The sequence below is a fragment of the Gallinula chloropus genome, assembly GCF_964237585.1.
Source record: "Gallinula chloropus genome assembly, chromosome: 1".
NCBI lineage: Eukaryota > Metazoa > Chordata > Aves > Gruiformes > Rallidae > Gallinula > Gallinula chloropus.
Window position 1 is genome coordinate 75,565,641 of NC_140085.1, and position 14,556 is coordinate 75,580,196.

Below are 14,556 nucleotides of genomic sequence, written 5' to 3' on the forward strand. Positions count from 1 at the left end.
ATCTACAAAACCAGGCCTGTAGCTAGAGGAAGATGGGAGTAGATACAGTATATCTTATGTGTAGTAGAATTCTTTATAAGGTTTTGCATAGCTTTCTCATCAATAAACTAGAGGAATGTGGTTTATATAAAAATATTTTAAGGTGGAGACAAGATGTGGTTGCTGTAGGAATAAATACAAGGTACTGCATTTGGGCAGGTATAGCCAGAGGCAAAGACAGAGCTTGGAAGTATCTGGCTATGTAACAGCTTTTGTGGAAGGAAATCTTAGGTCATAGCAAACCACTGGCTGAATTATGTGTATATTGTGCAAGAAAAGGTAAATTATATAGATATATACAAATGGGAGTACAATCTTCACAGTATGTGAAGTAGTAATCCTCCTGCTTCACTCACAATATTCAACTTAATTTTCAGTATTACATTATAAGCAGTCCAGAAGTTAATAACAGCAATGATCAGGAGTCTAGAAGAGTTGAACTAGGAGAAAGACTGAATGGATGAGCATGATCCTGAAAAGTCTAAGAGTTTAGACAGTGCCTGTTTTCAAACACATATGCCTGCTGAAGAAAGGAAATAACCCGCTCTCTAGAACTTTTTTGGATAAGACAAGAATTAATGGACTTAACATTGCAGAGAAGAAGGCTCAGTAAAGATTTGGAAAAGCTCTGCTATCATATGAATCTCTAGATTGTCCGGACAGGTTATACAGTCAACATTACTGGTAGTCTTTAGGACTGGGTTAGATACATGTCTGTGAAGGACAAATGTATTTAAGATAGTTGATTAAGGATCATTTCAACCCTACAAATGAATGATTTGCATCTGATGCTGAGGTGAAAAAAAAAAAAATTAAGTGGGTTTTAATTATACACAGACTTGTAAAAAAATTGTTACTAGATGAACCCCATCTAGAAGATCTATGATGTATGCCAGACCTTCTAACATCATTTCTTTTCTCTGCAAATGAAAGTTCAATGCAGACTCGACACCCTGCTTGGGATATCCCTGGATTGAAATTATAGTATTATATAGTATTTTATGGAATATTAACTGAATTATGTAACTGAAATATTATTATTGAAAAATCATCCAATTTTAACAACATGATAAACCCAGATACAGATGTCTTTAACCCATTGCCTCGTAACAGGTAGGTATTTTGAATATTGTCTCTGATTGAGATTTAATACAGTGTATGATTTCTCATTATTCAGTTGTTAATGCCTTGTGTATTTTCTTTGCAACACTGTATGCTGCTATACAGGTGCCATCTCATGCTCCTCTAAAGGCACTTCTCAAAGAACTGCACAAAATCATATGATGTAAAGTCAGTCCACAAAACTGACCTCAAAGGTTCTTTTATCTTTCTTCTCAACAAAAAGGACCTTTGCTGGCAGCAGAAGAGCACCTTGTAGTTGTTGTGTTTGTTCAGAACTTTGGCAGGCATTTGATACTCCCTTTTCTTATATCTAGGTCTAAAAGGTAGCATCTTGCAAACTGACTGTGCTAGGTTACATAGTTAGCACTGCAGCACTTCTCTTCAGACCCTTCTGGAGACTGCTGCCTGCCCAGCAAAGCGAGCAGCTCTCAGAGAGACCACCAGACTTTACACTGAAGTTGACCTTGCTCAGGTACACGTTTTGTTGACCTCGGTCTGTCACGGGCACAGCACCCTCTGACAGAAGCATAGCGCTAAATATGTAGGGGCTTAGATGTGATTGAAACTCCAGAGTTAAAAAACCATCAGAACTAAGTGCACAGGAAGGAACCAGCAGGAAATATGGCACTGAGCAGCTTGCAGCTACTGTGTCCAACCTCACCTGAGAAAGGGTACTTGAAGAGTCCTGCCTTGATCTGCATCGTTGAAGAACAAGCTTTTATCTGTCTCTGCAAAGTTTCTTTGGACAGATGTCCACCTCAGAAAGAGATACCCAAACCCCCAGTGACCACTCTCACATGCGTGCCTACAGGTGAATGCACCCAGGAGCGTTTCCCTTGGCGGCGGATGAACTCCTTCTGCTCCCCACACACCTCAAGTAACCTGAGGATGACTGTGGCGAACCGAGCGTGATACGTTTCCATTATGAACCGAGACCCCTCGCCTCCAGGAGCGACTTGGTGCTGTTCACTGCCCTTTACTCTCCGTTTCCCAGTGCGCATTAAACCCCACACCCCTCTGCAGCCTTGCATTGGTGGAGCATCACTTTATTCGCCCGGTTCCTCTGTGTAAACTGGACGTAGCTTACCAGCTGGGTTGTTTGCGCTTTCAACCACGTTTTTAGGAGGCGGGAAGCAGAAGCGATGCCTTGAAGGGCCTTTTCCCCACAGGGAACGGCTCTGCTGTGCCTACTCCGCCCTCTGCCGGGACTCCCCTCGCGGGAAGGGCACGACGCCGGAGAAACGGCCGGAGAAATATCGGCAAACCCCACCCAGGAGGCCGGCCAGCCGGTGCCTGCGGGGCTCTGCGGGCACGGGCTGCCGTTCGCCCTCAGCCCCCAGCTGCGGGGGCTCCCCAGCACCAGGGCAAAGCGCCTGCGAAAGCTGCGCCCTACGTCCCTGCGGGAGAGGGGCGCGCACACACACACAGACACACACACACACGCCCGCCCTTCGCCAGCTTGTCATCACTTGTGACGTGCCCAGAGCATTACACAGAGCCACCCGGGCGCATCCGTGCCGCGGGGCGCTATATACGGGCTCCCGCCCCGCCTCGAAAGCGGCCCCTGAGGCGCTCCGCCCAGGACAGGGCTTTGCGGAGTACCCCCTGCCAAAAGGGGGTACTGCACCCCCTCTGTACAGGCAGGAAAACGAGCACTATCACGCCCACCCTTATTAAAAACGCGGGGGCGCCGGAGCCCCGCACTCTCCTCAACCGCCACGCCCACTCAGCAGAGCCCCCCCCCCCCATCTCCCTTCTTGCGCGCAGGCGCGGTGTGAAGAGAAGGACTACACTTCCCGGCAGGCGCTTTGGGTGCGGGGAGGGGTGCGTGGCAGGGAAGGGCGGGGAGAGCGGAGGCCGGCCGGGCGGGCGGGAGGGTGCGAGGGAGCGGGGGCGCGCCATGGAGGCGGGCGCGGGGGGCTCGGGCACGCCGGCGGCCGGCGAGGGGCGGCCGCGCGCCCACCTGGCCGCGCTGGTGCTGGCGCGCGGCGGCAGCAAGGGGATCCCGCTGAAGAACATCAAGCTGCTGGCGGGGGTGCCGCTCATCGGCTGGGTGCTGCGCGCCGCCAGCGACGCCGGCGTCTTCCACAGGTGCGCATGCGCCCTCTCGCCCACTTCCCCGTTACCCCCATCCGTCGGGAGAGTGGGCTGCGCCACTGGGCGGCGGGAGGGGCCTTGCTGGGCTGGGACGGGGCTGTCGGGGTGCTCCGGAGCGGAGAGGGATGGGGGAAGTGGCCTTTGCTCGCTGCGGGCTCCCCGGGGCAGCCTTCTGTGCGTAGCTGGCGTCCCCCAGGCACGCTGCGGGGCTTGGCGCCGGAGTCTCGGCCGAAATGCCAGGGGGAGCGGGCAGGTGTGTGGCAGGAGGCCCTCGCTGAAGGCGAGGGGGTGCAGGTTAACGTGGCAGCCAGGCTAAGGATGGGGCAGGGCGTGGTGCCGGACAAGCGGGCCGCACCCTGCCGGCAACTCTGCCGTCTCTTCCTGGTCAGGGCGAGCTGCGAAGCCACGGAGGGATCGGCAGCCTTGCGGCGTGGCCTTCTGGAGTTAAAGTTGTTCTGGCTCCCGGTTGGGAGGCACTGCCTAGTGATGGGTGCCGGGAAGCGTTGACATTGTTACTTCGTTAAGATAGCTGCGCTGAATGAAACCAAAAGGTAATCAGTGAGTCACAGGGTGACTTCGGTTGGTGGTCACCTGGTCCCACCCACCATGTGAAGTAGGGCTGGTTAGGGCTGATCTAGACCATGTGCCGAGCTTGGGTGTTTCCGAGGATGGAGACTTCCGCAGCCTTTCTGGGCACCAGTTCCAGTGGTTGAGAGCCCTTGTTGTTGGAGAAATTGTTTTGCAATTATCTAATTGGCACTTCAGTTCCTGCAGTTTGTGTCTATGGCCTCTGACTGTGCTTGTCCAGGAAAAGTTCCTCTATTGTCTCTCTACCAGCCCATCAGCTACTTGAAGATGGCAGTAAAGTCGCCCCTGTACCCTATCCTTGTATAGACTACTGAAGTCGTCTCCTTTCAGCATCTCCTGGCATGCAAGTGCCTCCAGGCCCGCTGTGCTGGCTTTCTGCTGGGCATGCTCTAGTTTCTTTCATGTATGGGGTGGGCCCATGGGTAGGTGCTGCACATCAGGGGCAGTCTTGTAAATGTCAAGGGGAAGAAAATAATTCTCCGTGCCTCTGTGATGCAGAAGAGAAGCTCACTTTGTAGCAAAGTGCAGGAAACTTTGGTAGCAATAATTATAGCTAGATAGAAACAAGTATGTTGTTGGTAAATTGTTATTTTTTTTTTCTGCCAGAACAAAACTGAGGATTTTCTACACACATACTGATAAACTAAATTAAAACTAGTATGTGGTTAGAATGTGCTTAGTATGTAGCATGCCTAGGTGCAGGTTTGTGATGCAAGCCTGCTGCATTATGTTCAGAGCAGGGACTTGATACAGTCAGGTAGAAACATAGCCTGGCTAGATTCAGAGCTGGAAGTAAGCACGAGCCTTCTGTATCTCATAGTTGCTGTACCATTGTCTGCTCTGCAAAAATGTTTTTTACTGTATCTGAAAAGTAGAGGAATCACCACTGACTTGGTTTAATTTTTAATAAAAAAAAGCAGTAAAAAAAAATTCTGACCTAGATTGCTGATAATTACTTAATGCACATGTATCCATATTGTTTAATGACCTATGGTAGGTAAGGTGGTTTGACTGACCTCCTCATTTTCTATTTGAATTGACCCAACAGGAAGCCAGCTGGGGTTATGTAGTCTAACTTTGAGGCATGAAATACACATTAGGTGGAAGTGTGGTAGGTTTTATAGTCACCTTCAAAACAGCTGTGCTTACAGGGAACACGTTGCACAACAAAACTCTGCTATGGGGAGTGTATATCACAGCTAACCAGCCTGAAGTGGTTGATGGAAAATACCTCTTCTGTGTTTGTTCATTTAGGTGTGACTTGACATTGCTGTCATACATATTTTTATTGTGATTATCCTATCATGTCTTCAGATAAAAAAGAAGCACCATTCACTGTGTACAGTGCGTTGGGAATACCAGTGTTGCCAAAAGAAGGAGGGTTATTTTTCATTCATATTTTTTGTTTATATCTCACATGCTTTTTTGCCACAATGATGGCAGCAGTGACCTCATGGTGTTTAGCTAGTGTTTATTGTCACATAATATTCAGACTTAGCCCTTCCTCTTGTAAATGTTTATTACTCTTGAACAACCACAGTCTTGCTTTACCGGTATTGAAGGTTTCCTCCGCCAAAGCATACGCAACTGTACCTTGAACAGCTCTTTCTCTGGGATTGTGTGGAGACTAACAAACACATTTTAAAACACTTTTGGAATAAACTAATCTGTGTGGGAGTTTAACTTGTTGTCAACCTTGTTTCTGAACTCTTAAATTATTTTTGAATGCCTCATTCAAGCCATTCATTTCATTGATCTTTTAGTATGCCTAACAAATTTTGGTGCTGACACTAAGATTTTTCTGCTAACACTCCTGAATTCTATGTTTCTCAAGCTTCTAGGCCAAAGACTGTATGGAATTAAACTGAAATGCAGTCCAAGCTTGAGATTTTAGAGTCTATAGAATGTATGTGTTTTATCCCTATTGTTAAAAGTTGCTTGTTGGACTGACAGGGATAGTTTTACTAACACAAATATTAGAACTAGTCCCTTTCATTGCAAGCTGTAATGCGTACATAAGACAGAGTGGTGTTCAGGGTAGATTATGGCAGGCAGGTCAAAAATGCTGGGATTTATTATTTATATTAATTTCTGTCACTGTCTGCCAACAGCATCTGGGTTTCTACAGACCACGATGAAATTGAGAAAGTCGCAAAGCAGTTTGGTGCTCAAGTTCATCGCAGAAGCCCCGAAGTTTCTCAAGATTCTTCCACTTCTCTAGAAGCTATCAGAGAGTTTCTTAATCATCATCCTGGTAAATCAGTAATGACATATGCTGAGCTTTTATGTTGTAGCCCCAGAGGGATAATGCACTTCTTATTTAGAAAAATATGTAAAACCTTTATTAAAAAAAAAAAACTAGAAAGAGTTTCCTTTTATTTTCTGGCACTCACTTGTAACGTACTTTGTGGTTGTGTGTATTAAAAATACTCACTGTTTCATAAATCTTTCTTTGTTTTACTTTAGAGGTTGATATTGTAGGAAACATTCAAGCAACATCTCCTTGTTTACATCCCAGTGATCTTATAAAAGTGGCAGATCTGATCCAGAAGGAGGGGTTTGATTCGGTCTTCTCTGTTGTGAGACGGCATCAATTTAGATGGAGCGAGGTAAAAAAAGGAGGTAATATTTAGCCATTTCTGATTACAGTTATACTTCATCAAAAGTCTTACTCAAATGCTTTATTTTCATACCTACAGTATGTAGATTAGGAAGTGATACCCAGAGGCAAGGGCTGAGTTCTTGGAGAGGTGTGAAATGGCTTAGGAATTCCTTTAAAGTGATGCTGTTTTGATATTACTGATCATTGCCAAGCATTTCTGTGACATGTTTGTAGAAGTGCTAAGGTATCGAAAATGAAAATGTTACTGACATGACTAGGCTCAAAATAGAGTGTCCAAAAACTGCGCATGTAACCTTCTGCTTGGCACCAAGGTCCTGTCTTAACCAGGAAAGTGTTGATTCTAACTGCAGTATCTAGCAAATGACGAATAATGTGAGGTAAAGTCTTAGTGAAGATGAGGTGGCAACCTCTTAGCCTGGTGATTTGGCCACTGTCATATGTCGAACTCCAAAGTGCCTTTGGGCCATGAGGACTAAGCTTCTGTTAGTTAGCTTATACAGAAGAACATGACTTTTTCCCAAAGAAAATAGGCCTCTCCGCTGCAGTTGCCAAGGTGACTGAACTCTCGACTTTCAAATAAAGATTGTACCTTGTAGTTATACAAGTACCTCTTGTCCTTGCATAAAGAACTATTCCACACATTATCTATATTGTTCTTGTTTCTGTGATTGAAGCAGAAATGTTTTGCCTCTTTTTCTAGAAGTGTTTAGTTCAGATACCATCACATTGTTATTTTTTTAAAAAAATGAACGTGTTGCTCAGGCATAACAATTCTTCTGATATATAAATTGCTTCAGATTAAGAGGTTTTTAATGTGTTTACCAATCACCATGCTGTAAAAGTTCACGAAAGAAAGCTTGGCATTAGAGGTAAGTTGGAATAAAATTTAGGCCTTTGTTTAGATTGACTTGAATATTCTCATTGCTCCTCATAAGATGAGAAATAACCTGATGCCGTTTGTAAAGTACAGGAGGACAAAATTGTGGATGGCAGTTTAGTATTTTGTGAATTGCACTTAAGGCAATCAAGTGAAAGTCCACTTCACATCTTGAAATTGCTCGAATGATCATCTGTGAAAGAGTAAATCTCATTTGGATTTATCATGTGGCTTTCTGAAGTGATCATGTGCCACCTAGTCTCTATAGGGGGACTACTAAAACAAAAAATTGTCAAGGCCTACTCAAAGGAGCAAATGGTTCTTGAGTATAAAATATAGAGAGGCTTTTAATGTGGTGAGAGATGAAGAATCATTCATTTGCAAGGAGTATATGGGAGGAGAACAAGGAACTCCTTGTGCAAACATTAGCAGCTTAAGGGTAGAAGCAAATAGCCTTTCAGAAGTGTGCTGTTTCAGGTGACAGTGAATCATGGGACCATTATACAGTTTAGTATGGTCCTCTTTTTCTTTTTTTTTTTCTTTTTCTCCAGACTGCTTTAAAGTATTCATTATATTAAAAGAATCTCATATCTTTTCCTGTGTATTTGTATTGTTCCTTTTGCATAAGGTTTAATATTGTTGCACCCTCAAAGAGAAAGGTGTCTATCTCTGACTGGAAATGTTTACTTTATTGAGCACAAAGCTGTAGTGTATTTATGAAATACAAGGTGTCTATATATACTAAAGCCTCAGGATGTTTTGGGTGCTTGAGAATGTCCTCTAACTTTTTCACGGTTACTAGATCATGAGACCTGGTGAATTTTAGCTGGTTTGTGTATGTGAGTTTGGGTGGTGTAAGGACAGAAGTCTCCAGAACCTGTTTCAGCTTCTGCTGCATGCACTGTGATCTTAAGGGATCCTATTTGTTCAGAGGCACTTGCTTGTTTATTTGTGGATCCTGATTAAGCTACTTATGAAAAGTTAATATAATGTGTATCTTTAAATAGGAGATAATTTGGGGAAGTGACAAATTTTGACAGGCACAATTTCTTATCATGCTCTTTTTCACCTTCCAGGTTGATCCTCTCAGCTCTCAGAGGTCATTCAGGGCATTCCTGATTTTAGGTGTAGGTAGCTAAATCTTTTTCTGTGTTTCCCTCATTGTGAGTTAAATCCCTCCCTATTGTGTATTAGGAGATTAAGTACAGAAAGAGTATAGTATTTCTTTCAGATTGGCAAGGACAGTTTTGTAGAATGCCTCCCCTACTCCTTTTAGTAGCTAGTTCTGGAGCTGATGACCTCTCAGGTTTTTTGTTTGGTTTGGGTTTTTTTGTTGTTGTTGCAGTTCGTTTGTTTGGTTGATTGTTTTTAAGTTGGAATGAAAATTTTCCTGTCTTGGAAATGCAGGGCAGTCCTCCAGTTTGTTACCCACAGTTCCAAGATAGAGCAAGCAGTTCAGTGATTCTTTATGAAGCTAAGTAATGAGAGGTAATAATGAAAGAAGTTGGTGACTGAATTGTATCCTTAATTTTTCAGCAGGAAGCTATTTAAAGATAGTTAAGTAATGATGAACAGGGATTCTGGAAAACTTACTTTATTTTTTCTCTCTTTTAACAGAAAACAAAATGACAGAACCCCAAAACCTGAATCCAGCGAAACGGTACAGGAGGCAAGATTGGCCTGGGGAGCTGTATGAAAATGGCTCATTTTATTTTGCCAAGAGGAATTTGATTGAGAAAGGCTACTTGCAGGTTAATGCCTCCGCTTTTCATGCTCCTTTGAATAATCCTACTTTTACTTTAGAATGTATTTCTATTTCTGATGCAGTCAGTGTGAAGGAGCAGCACTTTGACCTCAGGACAGTTTACTTATTATGTAATAACTTAGCAGGGCTAGCTGTAGCTAGAGCAGTTCCAGTAACAGCATCCTCCACAGCAAACAAATTTGTACAAATGATACTGAGCCGTGTATAACTATGAGCCTAAAACAACACAATGTTGACTTTCACATCCGTTTGCCAGGAAGCAGGTGCCTATCTTTTCCAACCTTAATGATTCTGTAATCTCATAATTAATGTTAGCATTATTAAGGTTGTGAAAATTACTTTCATGCGGTGTCACAGGCCTCTGATATTACCTATTAACTTGTATTCTCGGCCTCTTTAGTCTTACACCAATTTTGTACCGTAACGTAAACAGTCTTTTTCCCTCTCCTGATGTTTACATCCCAGGGTAGTAACGCAGAACCAGTGTGTTTACTCCGGCTTTTGTTTTGTCTGTCTACAATTACAGCCTCTTAGCTTGCTCATGCTAGACAAGTTCTCCATCTTACAAACCATTTCCAGTATTAGTCAGCAGAACTGAAAAAAAAAGCCCAATTTCTAACAGCAATATCTTACTAGGTATGTCAAGAATACCCAGTTCTTATTTCTCTTTTCCAGATACCTCACTAAGGCCTAGATAAACTAGCTTTAGCTCTCTACAGCTTGCACACACCCCTGCAGTGCTGGCTGGTGCTGTGTGGACATGCAAGCATTCACCTGGATATTACAATTGTGTTGAATTCTACATTGAATTCTACATATCTAGGTGATCCTGCTCTGGCAGGGGCGTTTGACTAGGTGATCTTTTGAGGTCCCTTCTGAGGTCTCTTCCAACCCGTAACATTCTAGAATTTTGTGATTTTATAATGATTGGGCCACTAGATCTCTGAGGATTAGGGCTTTTACTTTTTTTTAATTTACATTGGGGTATGGCAGGTATTTTTGCAATTAAGCATTCTCTTACTAAGCAAAGATATTAAGCTAAAGATATTAAGTATTCTACTGTATTAAAAGACCTAGTGAAATTGGTGTGACATAATGACTGTAATGCATAACATCTTCCTTGCATGCGTTCTGTAGCTGTAAAATGAAAATACTTATTAACCTGTAGGAGTTTTTCAAATGCTTGGTTCTGTGTCACTGGCAGAACATCATTATTGATGTTTCACTTAAATACAAGCTACTGTGACCACTGTGGAACTAGATACTTAGCTGTCGTTACATGGTACTAAATTGTAAATTTTTGTATTTGTATTAAGCAAAGCAGAAAATGGTAATGGGTTCTGTTTTATTTAGGGTGGGAAAATGGCCTACTATGAAATGCGTGCAGAGCACAGTGTGGATATTGATATAGACATTGACTGGCCTATTGCAGAGCAGAGAGTATTGAGGTAAACACACTTTTTATTCCTTTATTTCTTTGATACCGCTCATTGTTTCGAAGTATGGTCATGTGAACTTATAAGTAATCATATTCAAAGTTGATTGGACAACTTTTTTTCAGCTGATCATTTTTTCCTATCTCTGTTGAAATGGACTGAATGGCCTTTGCTATATGTTTGGGTTTTTTGGGTATTTTTTAAAGTTCAGCTTGAGGAAAAGCGTTAGCCCCACGATACAAAAGCAATGCATTGGCATCACCTCTGGCTTTTCCAGCTGTGTTGTCCTAGGCTTCTGTGGTCTGGACTACATTTGCTGATGCACATGACTGAGAGTGTTCATGTAGAAGGTGTAAGCTGATTACATCTTTACAGCTGCCTTTTCTTTGCTGCTATGCTGGACTTCCCTAAAGAAATAATGGGTAGGAATGGAATATGCTTTCTGTGCCTTTTTTATCCTTCACTCTGTTTTGGTTTTGCCCCAGGAAAATGCTACAGAACATCCTATGTTGATGAAATAAAAGTCATCCTAGTTTTCAGATGGGCAACATAGCTGAGCTGGAGAGTGGTGATGATGAGTAGAGGCATTAGGAAAAAAACATTTAAGAGCTGATTCTTCTATCTGAAGATCAGAGTTTTATTTGAAATGTTTGGTTTTGGAGTTTGCAAAAACTTCCATACTAAAAAGATAACTTTTTTGTCTAGCTTTGGATATTTTGGAAAAGAGCCATTAAAAGAGGTGAAGCTGTTGGTTTGCAGTATCGATGGATGCCTGACAAATGGTCGCATTTATGTGACAGAAGATCAGAAGGAAATGGTTTCCTATGATTATAGAGATATTGTTGGTGTTGATCTATTAAAGAAAAGAGGAATCCAGGTAAGTATTGCTCTGATGTGTGAGGCTTTGTCTGATGTAACCTGAACATGAAAAGACTTTAAAACCCTGCAGCACGTCAGTTGAAGTTTCATGGTAGTACTTGTGATCAAGCAGTGTAATACATCCGTTCAGGGTTGGGACAAATGTTGCTCTTAGATCTCTTTAAAAGGACAATAAAAGGGATTTGAGAAAGGTCTCAGTCTTACTCACAATAGCTGTTAGCACTAATCATACTCTTCTGTGTAGTCCAGGTGCTCATTAACTGGAAGTCAGTTTTACCAAGCAGAGATACATTGTTATCTCTTGGATCTAGAAGAGGAAGAAGTACCCAGGCAAATTAGTTGTTTTATCCTAGATCACCCATGATTATTGCAGAGGGTAAATCAAACCCCAGACACTTTTGTCTGCTTAGTTGTTTTAACTGTAACTTCTCTGCTTCAAAGTTGTACAGATTCAGTCTAAACAAAAAGCTGAAACAACACAGGTTGTATTCTACAAATATTTCAGAAATGTTTCTTGGGAATTCTCTTACTCCCTACTCTGGCCTACTTAGAAGATACTGCACTAGATAGTCACCATTCTACTGTGATATCAGTATTTTATTTGGTCCATGTTGCATTTATAAAATACAAATGTCCTTTTTAAATTTTTAAGTATTTTTTGAATTCAGGGAAAGCTTACAAAATGATGTTTCACTTTCCCAAAGCAACTTCAGGACTGTAGTATGGTTTTGGATGCTAGTCACCTCAGCTCTGAGTTTTGATTGAAGAAACCAGTTGTTTTTTGTCTTTTCTGATAATCTGAAAGAGCTTCTATGAGCAAAACTTCTATTGTTTTTTTAAATAAATCAACTTACATGTCTTTTGTATGTAGAAATTATTTGAACTTAACTTTATTTTAATAGGTTCGACTCATCTCTGAAAGAGATTGTTCAAAAACGCTGTCAGCCATACAGCTGGGATGTATAGCAAAAGTTGGCACATCAAATAAATTACAGGTCCTGGAAGACTGGAAAAAAGACATGGGCTTGAGCTGGAAAGAAATCGCTTATTTAGGTTAGTTCCTTCTTTAAAAAAGTCATTTTTATTAGTAAAATTTCAAGTAGTAACAGACTTCGTAGTGCTGCTCAGCTTCAAAACACTTTGCTAGTACACTAAACTCTATGGGACTGAAGTGCAAATTGCAGAATGTTATCACCAAAAGCAGGTAGCATTTTAAGATTTGTTAGGGTATAATCTAAATATTAAAGGCGTTGATGAATCAGCTTCTAATTTGGTCAGGGAAGCCTGTTTTTATAATGAGATTTAGAAATGCTTTTGACATTACGCAAGCATTCACTTACAGCTCACAATTTTGAACTGATTATAGCTCATTTCAGGTGGATGTTCTATGGGTCGTGTTCTGGAATGGCAGCAAGAAATGGACAAAATTAAAACAAAGCCATATGATTTTGTAAAAAAGCTATATTACAGTGACAGCTTAAGTGTATAGACTTGTAAATTCTTACTGAGTTGCTTGATTTTACTGGTCTTAGAAGTACTTTTTTTACCTGAAGATTGTGTGACGTGTCATCAGTGTTCACATGTATCATTAAGCTTTCCTGAGAACTGGCTCACACATGCAAAGTGCTGTTGAGTTGCTGAGATGAGAACTGTGGCAAGAATACAGATCTTTAAAAACAGACCAGTATGTACAAAGGTAAATACCGAGTTTTCCCCCTGTGTGACATTTTGCTTTCTCTGTCATCTTCCTCAAAAGGAAATGAAGAATCTGATGTGGAGTGCCTGAAGAAAGCTGGCATGAGCGGTGTGCCTGCTGATGCCTGTGCCCTTGCTCAGAAGGCTGCTGGTTACATTTGTAAAAGCAACGGTGGCTGTGGAGCTGTCCGGGAGTTTGCAGAACACATATTCCTGCTGTTAGAAAAAGTGAACTCTGTGAGAAAGCAAATGAAAGAAGTGAGTTCAGCAGGAAAGGATGCAGGGAGGAAATGAGAACAGCAGGAGAGGAAATGAGGAACTAATAAAAAAAATAGTAACACAGTTGGTCAGTCCAGCTTTTCTTCTCCCCTTCCTCTCTCAGTAAGTCTGTATCCCAAAGGATGGCCTATCTCAAAAGTTTTACATTGCAGCAGAGTTAAAAATATATTTCCCTCTAATTTAAGGTCCCACTTTAAGTGCTGGTCTTCATGATTGTATGCTAATAATCATGATCATACCCATGATTATTTTGAAAGCCATTTAAGTGCAATGGAAGAAATGCTACGGAAGTAGTGTCCTCTAACTTTACTCTTAATCTTTGCACCTGTCCTATGGGACAGGTCTTTATTAAATAATCTGAAGAAATTTAGGGATCACTGATTTTTGCATGACTTGAAGATTTGTAATTCAGACTTAAAAATATTGTTAGTTTTCTCATTTTATTTACGTTTTCAATATCAAATTGACATTTGATAAAGTAGTTGTGACTTGCCTTTTACGGGATTCATCCTCAGTAAGGAAGAGGTTTTTTAGCATATGCTGGAGATGTCAGGTGTAAAATAACTGTCAGACTTCTTCCTGTGTCTTTAAAAGATGTCTCAGTTACTGTAAAACCAGTTAATACTAGTATTAGTTAAGAAAAGCACTTAAATGTGTTTTCAGTTCTAAGCTAACAAATATGAGCTCATAAATGGCATTTGGAATGATGCCTCTTATATTTGAATCTCTATACTGGATTTTATTGAAATGCTTACATTAACATAACCAAATTTGGAGTTAAATTTCCTATTGACTTTGAGATCTCACCTTTCAAGAAACACTTTCTGTGCAGGCTTTATTACAACCACTATTGATGAAAAGCAAAGCCAAAAAAATGGTTATTGTATGGAAAAGTAACTGCTGCTTAAAAAACATAGTTGTTGATAGTGGGTTTATGTAAAATACATATTCAGACTATTTTTAGCACGTTAACTTAAAACTGTTGTGTATCTATGTTTGTATTTATGTAATATACAGTTTTTCCTGTGTCTTGATTTAAAGAACTCATCTGTCTGTAAACAATTGTAGAACTGACACTAAAAATAGGCATCAATTACCAAACCTGGTATTTATCAGTGAGTCAAGTTCTGCCTTGGGTTATGCTAAAAAAGCAAAA

The 14,556-nt window shown here is 41.5% G+C and overlaps 1 protein-coding gene across 1 annotated transcript; it reads left to right on the top strand.

The window, feature by feature from the left end:
- Positions 1-3,061: 3,061 nt before the first annotated feature.
- CMAS (cytidine monophosphate N-acetylneuraminic acid synthetase) lies at positions 3,062-13,454 on the top strand (the record flags this gene model as incomplete). Its single annotated transcript, XM_084275678.1, has 8 exons — positions 3,062-3,252; positions 5,958-6,100; positions 6,313-6,468; positions 8,964-9,097; positions 10,465-10,559; positions 11,253-11,424; positions 12,329-12,479; positions 13,183-13,454. 8 exons carry the CDS (start codon positions 3,062-3,064, stop codon positions 13,413-13,415), a joined length of 1,275 nt encoding a protein of 424 aa, XP_084131804.1. The 3' UTR covers positions 13,416-13,454.
- Between the last annotated feature and the right edge of the window lie 1,102 nt (positions 13,455-14,556).